The 10,159-nt window shown below is 41.8% G+C and overlaps 1 protein-coding gene across 1 annotated transcript; it reads left to right on the plus strand.

Annotated features, from left to right (window-relative positions):
• The first annotated feature begins 3,827 nt into the window (after positions 1–3,827).
• On the plus strand, positions 3,828–5,489 carry ACD2 (accelerated cell death 2 (ACD2)). Its single transcript, XM_078588584.1, has 2 exons — positions 3,828–4,173; positions 4,758–5,489. Exons 1-2 carry the CDS (start codon positions 3,853–3,855, stop codon positions 5,361–5,363), a joined length of 927 nt encoding a protein of 308 aa, XP_078444710.1. The 5' UTR covers positions 3,828–3,852; the 3' UTR covers positions 5,364–5,489.
• Positions 5,490–10,159: the final 4,670 nt, after the last annotated feature.

Genomic DNA, 10,159 nt, shown 5'->3' on the forward strand with positions numbered 1-10,159 from the left:
GCCTCCTTAACCAGAGCTCTGGTCGTCATCTCCCGCAGCCTCCTGCGGCTGCAGTTTCTTCCGCGGCCACCGCTTCTTCCGCGGCCACCGCGGGCCTCCCATGGCCTTTGGCGGCTGTCGCACAGCCCTCTGCTGCGCGCGCGCCCCTGCCTTGGCTGCCCGCGCAGCCACCCGCACGGTCGCCGAGCGCTATCGCGACCACCCTATGACACCCTAGGCTGGCCCAGCTGCCTTCGACTGCCCGTCTCCACTCGGCACCGCCTTTGGGCTCCCCGCGACCGCCCAGTGCCCCCCTTGCTGCTCCTGCAATCGCCACCGATCACCCTCACCGCCCCCTTGGCCATCAGTGGTTGCCCGTGGCGCTCTACGCCCACACGTGGCTACCCTTGCCACTTTTGCGGATTCATTGCCGCTCCCGCGACCGCCAGCAACTGCCTATTCCACTCACGCTGCTCTTGCCATCACCATCCACTGCTATCATCACTGTTGTGCTACCGTGTTGCCACGCCACCATAACGCTGCGTTGCCACATTATCGTGCATCATCGCGTTGTTTCATCCACCTGCGGCATCATCATGCCTACATGCGACTCGCCGCCCGGTGCTGCCGAACCAGTCATTGCCTCGCCAGCTGCTACTTGTACGCTCATAAAGCCCTTCTCGACGTTATATTATTTCTTTCAGTGCCTCCCAAGCGTGTCTCCACTGTCGGGGTTAGGTTAGTGATAGATAGGAATACGTCAGTGGGAATAGGTTTCTATCGGTACGATCTTGGTTGGCGCTTTGCATGGTGCACGCACGAGCAGCAATAGTCATACTCGCACCGTGAGCCCTCAACCCGTCGTCTGGGTCATCGAGAGCCTAGTGGCATTCTCAAGTCACACTTACCATAGCCTAGTGGTCGTTCGTGTCCATTGACGCCAGATTTATACTTCTTACTGATTTCATCGTTGCATCATCACTTGCATTACGTCCACACTAGTCATCTCCACCACATGACATGTCTGCCCTCGCCCTCACTATGTGTAACACGAGCCGTTCGATCCCAACGTCCGTCGTGTTATATCAACATTTGTATTGAGAAAAATATGGATATTAGTAAAATAGAAGTATATGGCTTATCGTGAGCATTATAAAGATAAATGAGTGCAAGAGAAAAAGCAAACACTATTTTTTTTACTTCATGCACAATTTTATGAAGAACATCAAAGTGTATTCATAACACTCTAAGGCTTGCAGTTTTTTTGTATTTTCTTATCATATTTCCTTATTCGCTAGAACTATCTTTTTGATGTACTTGAGACCATATAAATATTAAATTAGATATTCAACATATGCTTATTCAGATGCATGTGTAATTATATGATGCTATCAAGACATTATGTTTTGTGCTCATTGAGTTGTTGTCTACAATCTCATGTATTTGTTAGAATTTGTTAAGAGTTGAGATGTATCTTCTCATTTGTAATCCTTGATGGAGAGACTCTACATGTAATTTGACAGATAATGCGATATATATTTCTTGACTCTACTGTTTGTGAATTGACTCTCTACTATTCAACTCAAGTAACCAAATTGGTTCTATTTTTTCCCGGGGCTCATAGATTAATATTTTCCCATATCCCTAGATACTCTTAGAATCAATGGAAACATCAAGTCCGATTAGTCATAATTAGACTAGTAAACGATGACAATACATCATCTTCACGGTTATTCCCCACTAACATTAGCATTATCGTTTGCATTCAGATACACATGAAGAAATTGGCATTGCCATTCTAGATCCGTGATAATAACATATAATATAATTTTTTTTCCTCCCCTCTTGATCATTCTGTCACCCTAGGCCACATTAATAATAATGGGTAGTGGTTATTTCACTAAAGCATTTTTATTGTGTAATATATCCCTGATAATTCCTATATCTTTTTCAGATGCTGTTCACAAATAAGGTCGCATGTCCATCCATCACCATTCATGCCAGGATACTTTTTAATCAGGGAATTGAATGAAAGCCTTTGTGCCTCCCGTCATGTTCCATTCTGTCATCCAGTGTCATGACTTGCTCTATCCAGTCCTTCTCGCCCGTGAGACACCCAACAAACGGAACTGTCTCCCTTCTAGTCCTGTCCGTCCAACTCCATTGTCTGTCCCCAAACCTTATTCACAGAAATCAATAGAAGAGAAAAATAAATTTATCAAAAATTTAAAATACGGGAAAATTTCCCTATCCACCTGTTCACAGCTATAGCTATAGAAATAGAGTGTTCACTATCTATTCCTTCCGTAGATAAACAAATCATCTCGTCCAGGAGTTTGGATGATTGACGAGACGAGGAATCGTCTGCCCATCCCCAGGGAGACCGATTTTTTTGTCCATGGACAAAATAACCATTCTGTCTGCATCCTAGGATGGAGGACGGGACAGTTTCTGCGTCCTGCAGAAGTCATGTATCAGTCTGAGAGCTCCAGCTAGAAGTTGCCACGTGTTGTGCCACGTGTCTAACTCCGAGTGGCCTAACGCACTGCTTCGTCTCAGATGTAGGACAGGACGAGAATGTCTTGGAAGGGATGGTCATCGGACGGGATGGAACGGGATGTGGACAAAAATATTTCGGACGGGATGAACTCTGGACGGAGCTCTCAGACTGATACATGATTCCTGCAGGACGCAGACATTGTCCCGTCCTCCGTCCAAAGCACGTGATGTACCACGCATCAAATTCCGAGTGGCCTAACGCACTGCCTCGTCTCGGATATAGGACGGGATGAGAATGTCTTGGAAGGGATGGTCATCAGACGGGACGGAACGGGACGTGGACAAAAATATTTGGGACGCGATGAACTCTGGACGGAGCTCTCAGACTGATACATGATTCCTGCAGGATGCATAAACCGTCCCATCCTCCGTCCAAGGCACGTGCTGTGCCACGTGTCAAATTCTGAGTGTCCTAACGCACTGCCGCATCCCGGACATAGGACGGGACGAGAATCTCTTTAAAGGGATGGTCATCAGACTGGACAGAGCGTGGACGAAAATATCTGGGACGGGATGAAATCTGGACAGAGCTCGCAGACTGATACATGACTCCCGCAGGACGCAGAAACCGTCCTGTCCTCCATCCAATGCATGTGCTGGGCCAGGCGTCAAATTCCGAGTGGCCTAACGCACTGCCTCATTTCGGACATAGGACGGGACGAGAAGGTCTTGAAAGGGATGGTCATCAGCCAGGACGAAGCGTGGACGAAAATATCTGGGACGAGATGAAATCTGGACAGAGCTCTCAGACTGTCCCGTCCTCTGTCCAAGGCACGTGCTGTGCCACGTGTCAAATTCCAAGTGGTCTAACGCACTGCCTCATTCCGGACATAGTACGGGGCGAGAAGGTCTTGAAAGGGATGGTCATCAGCCAGGACGAAGAGTGGACGAAAATATCTGGGACGAGATGAAATTTGGACAGAGCTCTCAGACTGTCCCGTCCTCTGTCCAAAGCACGTGCTGTGCCACGTGTCAAATTCCGAGTGGCCTAACACACTGCCTCGTCCTGGACGTATGACGGATCAAAATGTCTTGGAAGGGATGGGCATCGGCCGAGACAGGATGTGGACGAAAATATTTGGGACGGGATGAACTCTGGACAGGACGATTCGGACTAACTTCTAAAAATTGGGACGTAACGATCTTCGTCCAGTCTCGTCGTCCACATCCTGACACTATCGTGCACTCTAGTTATATAATGTAATTCTATATAACTATAAGATAATATAGTTATATAATATAATTGTCTATAACTATAAGATAATATAGTTATATATAATATGAGAGTTCTTACTTGATTAGACAACAGAAGAGATGGTGGCAGCCTTGGCGAACGCTCCGTTCATCAATCTTCCAATTCCGTCGCGCCGATCGAGTCGTTCGTCGTTGATCGATCTCCGGAGAAGATCGAAGCTCACGGTTTCTTCTTCCATGGAGTCGATCGCCTCCACTGATTTCCCATATCTGTCTCCTGCGAATCGGAATTTGATGCTTGATCTGGTTTCCACCATCGAAAGTAGCCTCGGAGCTCAGCTTCTGCCCTCTGCCGTCCCCGATGATGTTCGTTCCTTCCAGAACGCCGCCGGCAACTGCAGAGGCTCCACCGATATCCGCCATGGCGTCGACGGTTCGAAGGTGCAGCATGCTTCGTTTCTATCTTGTTGGATCTTGCTTGCTGTTGTTGCGCTCGATATCGCGAATTTCTGATCCGATCCGACGTAATTAGGTTCGATCACCCTCGCATTCCATGTTTTTGATTTTGATATCCTGTCCGGTCTTAATTGTTGCGGTTAGTTTGTCATCCGGCCTTGTTTTCCTCTAATTGCTTAGCCGATCTGCTGGAAATATGGTTGGATCATCCTCAGAGTACCAGTTTTCGATTTACCGATCGCATCCGAACTGAATTATCCCGATTAATCCGTCGTCTGGCCTCGTATTTCGCGCATTTCTGATTCGATCTGCCGAAATCTTTCCCGATTTCCAATCCGAACACGGACTGATCATTGCCTTCCAAGGGTTCCAAAAAATTCCCCAAACAAATCCTCCCTTATTTTCCCAAATCGCCTGGTCGATCTCGAGTTGAAATTGTGACTGCGCTACCGGCTGTCGCATTCCTTCCTGATTACCAATCCCAATAACCACTAGATCAACCTCGCATTCCATATGTTCGACAAAATACCCAAATGAATTCTTCAAAATTTCCTCAAATCTATTGGCAGGTTGATCTTGTATTGAAATCATGGCTGCATTGTGAGCTACCCTTTGGAGTGCTGGACATCACCTCGATCATTGCTTACTTAAGATTAGATACAGATGCTCCACATTTGCTGCTGGAATTCTTACAGAACAGTCCAAATTCCCTCATCCTAATTGCTGATCTTCTCCCCCGCCGGGACCTCGTCCTCGGCGCCGACTACCTGCGCCATTTCTACGAGCTCTCTGGTCTGGAGAAAGCCAGACAAGCCCTCTACGCAGCCGGCGAGGTCTCGCCGTTCTTCCCTTCGTCTCTGTATATACGCAGCTTGCTGTCCCCTACTGCCATGGTGGTCACCTTGAGCTCGTCGGAGGGGACGAGGACGATGGAGGAGCTGGTGGAAGGGCCAATTACTGCCTCTGCCAAGGAGCTTGTTCAGGTGTGGTTGGATCGCTGCGCTCTCTCAGAGAGGGAGGTGGCTTCCGATGATCGTGCCGGCCTGGCGGCGAGAGACGTTCTGATCAAGACGACAGCAGTGGATATTGATCTTGCAGCCAATCTCCCTCCATTGTTTGGACCGGTGATCGCTGGCCGCATCGTTGCCCAGCTTCAGAAGGATTTTGGCCTCTGAACCTTGTTCCAGGTTTGTATATAAAAATCTTGTCTTTGACTTGTCTGTAAATCTTTTGACTAGAAAGTTTTTCTTTAAATTGTGGGCTGCTTATTGTTAGATAATATGATTTGAGTGGTTCATGTCTTTGTTTGAATTGTTTAAATTTCGTATATGCTTCATAGATAATTATGCATTTATCAAGGAACGGCTCGATGATGCGTACATGTCCGATCCATCTACTTCTTGAAGATGATTTGATCTTTCCTGGGTGTGTGCAGAAAATTGTACTTTTGATCTCTGTTGCCAGATTTACTTCTAATCCATCAGGAATTCTGCCTGAAATTCGTTTTTTCCAGTGAATATCTTTCGTTGATTAATATCAAGAATGCTCCTTGACGATGCATTCATCACCGATCCATGTACATCATTGATATGTCTTGAATTTCCTCCGAGTGTTGTGCGGAACCCGGTCTCTACTATTGTTTTAGATAGAATTATTAATTAGTGCACTGAGTTAATTAATATTGATGATACTCTGAATACTTGCAGAAAATCATTTGATGATCATCTTATTGAATCAGTCTATGTGTGGATGTTTAATACTTATGGCAAGTGCAAACTCATTCTTCCTGAAAATCACTGCACAACTAAAATCATCAGTGAGGCAAGAATTGTTCTGCTTAATAATTATTGGGATAGTGCTGTACACTGCATAATAATTAAGAATTAAGAATTATTAATTATTATGCTTAATAGTGTTGTTCTGCTTAATAATTGTTCACCAAGAAATAGTGTTCGTAGCGCACACCGCATAGTGTTGTACACACCACACAGTGCACTGCACTCTAACAAGCTGTGGAGTTATCCACTTGTTTCCCAAAATAATTATTTCCTCTTAATTATTGGCATGCTGCAACTTAATAATTAATGTTTCATAACCAAAACAGAAGTTATTGTACATTAAATACATAAGACAACTTGAGCTTTGAAAATGGACTTTTTTTCAATTATCATAAATATATTCACAACTTCCTCCAGATGGCCTTTCTGTAGCAGATTAATATATAACATGCATTACTGAAGTACTGATTTCATCCCCTCATTGTTGATCAAAACATTAATCTGGTCTTAATATGACCATTGAATTTAACCTTACTTCTGATCTAGAAGTGAGGAAGTACATCTCAGTGGATTTGATTAAAAGCTTTGAAAATTTTGATGTTTTTATAGTATTCCCATGTTATTTAACCATCTGCTGAAATGTCTTCAATTCATTTAATCAAGGATAATACATCCCTATCAATATCATTTTCTCTAAATAATATTTAAGACTGCATGACTTCCTTCGGATCATGATCTGAGACAGAAAATGCTGGTGAGAAAATTATAGAAATAATTATGTTGACATCATCGGCATCATATTGTTGATGAACTATTCCTAACACCTAAAGACTGATGAAGTATGCCTCTTGAAGCCTGCTTTAATTATTTAGTAGCAAAAGCTCCACTTCTTGGTATAGTTGGGTGGATTATCTTGAACACTTCTCATATCATTTTCTTAAAAAAACTTATAATGTCATAGTTTTTTCATGAAGTATTTAAGTGTATGCCAACGAATTGAGGACATAACTTATATTTCTCTAAGAAAATCACAATAAAGTTCAACAAGAGCACAATTGGTGTGATAGATGCCATAAGACCTCCAGGTCCTACAAGTCCATTGTCGTGCATGCTCATTTTCTCTCATTATTTACTAGTACTGAACTCTGGCTACATATCTTATACAAATTATTGAAGTATAGGGAGTTCTTTAAAACGGGGGCAATGACATGAGGTGCAGATTCTATAGAGCATGAATTTCTGATCCATGTTATGCAATGAATTCAAATGTATCAGAATACAGATTTAATTTTTCTGTGCCCCCATCCTTATCATATGCACTGATTAACATCATTACCTTTTGGATCATAGATTTGAGTATTTATCTCCCCATTTATTTAAGAACTTTACAAACTAACCAGAAAATATATGTAGGAAATCAAGGCTATATATAAATGGCAATCAAGGTTATGATCTTCTCACATGTCGCCAATCTGCTATTCAAAAAGATATGTGAAGCTCCACATCTTAAGGTAAGTCCCCCAAAACCATGAATCTTGATGGAAGTAAATTTTTAAGATTATACACAAAATTAGACTCAAAAGGAACATGGGAACTCATAATTAAGCCTAATCACTCCCATATGAGGATAGCTCCCAGTAGGATTCAGTCAGTTCCAACCACTGTCTATTCCATCACATCACTAGCACCACAATGATTTACATAAATGTAAATGTTGAAGCTATCAACCATTGGGTGACAAAAATGTTACAAAATGAGTTCACCTATTTGACGGAAATATATGTGGTCGGCAAGCGATTCACACATTCCATATCTTGTTCCTTCTTCATTAATATAACATATTCATTAGAGTGCATTGTGATGCTTATAATAAAGTCCATGAATACGTGATTTTACTAAGTTAATTATGATTAGATCATAATACGGAGATCAATAATCTTTAAGCATGTGTTTTAAATAGTCCTATTCAGAGAATACTCGAGAAGGGCATCAAGATATCTGGATAGAATAGCATATGAGTAGAATAAGGAAGAACCCAAGTCGGTCTATAATGATTTTGGATGTAAACTTGTAGCATACAATACAAAGACTAATAGGTCGAAAGTCTTGAAAAGAAACTAGGTTATCCACTTTTGAGATAAGTACAAGAAAAGTGGATTTCCAACTTCTAGGGAAAATTTTACGTGTAAAGATCTCCTTGATAGCTGGCACTAAATATGTGTCTACTATATCCCAACAAGCAATGTATAATTCAGCTGAAAACCCATTATGCCCTAGGGCATTGTTCCTACTAAAGGAGAAGACCACCTCCTTGATCTCTGTGCGCATAGGAAGGGCTGTAAGTATGGTATTTTTCTAGTTGGTCACCAAGCGTAATATGGAGACTAGTGGATCATCGGTCACCTCAGTCGACTATGAAGTAAGAAGGAAACTAAAGTACGTGACACCAGTTGTCGCTAACTGTTCTAGATCCTGATTATACGCCCCTAATAGGGTCATATAATTATGTCGAGCTCTATGATGAATCAAGGCATATGATGCACGATTTCTGGAGATAGTAAATCTCTTGTCGCATGGCATCCTCTAGCTTCTCGCTAATCTAAATCTTGTGCTCTTTAGATGTGTTAGTCCAAGTTCCTTGAAGTTGTCGCTCAATTGCTGCAAGCTCCGTCTTAAGTGCCTCAACATGTGCATGCACGTTCCTAAATACATGCATATTACACCATTTTATATGGTGTTTAAGATTCCTTTATCGCTAGCTAAAGTTCTCCGTAGGCGATGTAGAAATTTTCCAGTGATAGTGGTGTAGCATAAAGCTCTGAAAAGCTTCATGCTCAAGCCACATGGCATGGAAATGAAAAGGAGGCCGACAGACTCTAGCAATCATGACAGGGAGGAGGAGGATCGGTGAGTGATCCAAATAATATCGCGATAAAAGCGTGACGATAATAGAGCAATGCATCAAGGCAATGTTGTTTGCCGAAAGTTTTCCACTGATTTTGCTAAAAAAGAAGAAAATCAGACAGAAATTTAGGCAAATATTTACCAATTAGGGTTCACCATAATTTATCGAACTTTGTCAAACCTGGACCAAACTGGTAAGTAGGTTTGGGATTCATGGGTTTATTGAAAGCTTTCTATTGATTTGGGTAAAAAAGAAGAAAATTGGACCCAAATTCAGGCAAATATTTGCCAAATAAGGTTCGCCATTATTTATCAAACTTTGTCAAGCCCGTAACAAACTACTAAGTAGGTTTGGGATTCATGGGTTTATTGAAAGTTTTCTATTAGTTTGGGTAAGAAAGAAGAAAACTGTACCCAAATTCAGGCCAATATTTATGCCGTTATTTATCAAACTTTGTCAAAATCGGAACAAACTACTATACTAGGTTTGGGATTCAAGGGTTTATCGAAAATTTTCCATCGATTTAGGTAAAAAGCAAGAACCAGACTCAAATTTGGACCAATATTTACCAAATAGGGTTTGCCATTATTTACCAAACTTCGACAAAGTCGGACCAAACTGCAACAGTCAGTTTGGGATTCATGGGTTTACCCACAGATTTCTATCAATTTGGGTAAAAAAGAAGAAAACCAAACCCAAATTCGCTCCAATATTAACCTAATAGGGTTTGTGTTAATTTACAATTAAAAATAGACCAAACTGATAGCATCAGTTTGGGATTCACTGGCTTACCATATGTTTGGCAACAATTTGGGCATGAGGATAACACCCAACTGAAAAAAACTTTTCTACATATCAAGATCCAACCATCTCCAGCAACTAAACCACGACATATTTGAGGAATAACAATATGAATTGGAAAAACAGTAGAAATAAAAATGTAAAATAAAAAGTAAAAAATTAATGTTTTGTTTGATTTTGAGGTCAACACAAGACAAAACGATTATATTTACCTACCATGGTTGATTTTAATTCAATTTGCACGGATTTTGCATGTAGAATTCCCTCGATGCTCTTTTTTGAATTTTATTCATTTGTCCATTCTTGGGAGTAAACTATATAAATATTATGCACCTACCCTAACACTTCATTTTGAGCCATCCACTATTCTATTTTTTCTCCACACATACTTAACTAAGAAGCTCATCACATATATTTCATTAAACCACATTTTGATATTTTTTACAGGAACAAGTGGAGAAGAATGCACAAAGTTTACTCTTAGGTT

Source organism: Wolffia australiana, chromosome 16 (genome assembly GCF_029677425.1).
Source record: "Wolffia australiana isolate 7733 chromosome 16, ASM2967742v1".
Taxonomy (NCBI): Eukaryota; Viridiplantae; Streptophyta; class Magnoliopsida; order Alismatales; family Araceae; genus Wolffia; species Wolffia australiana.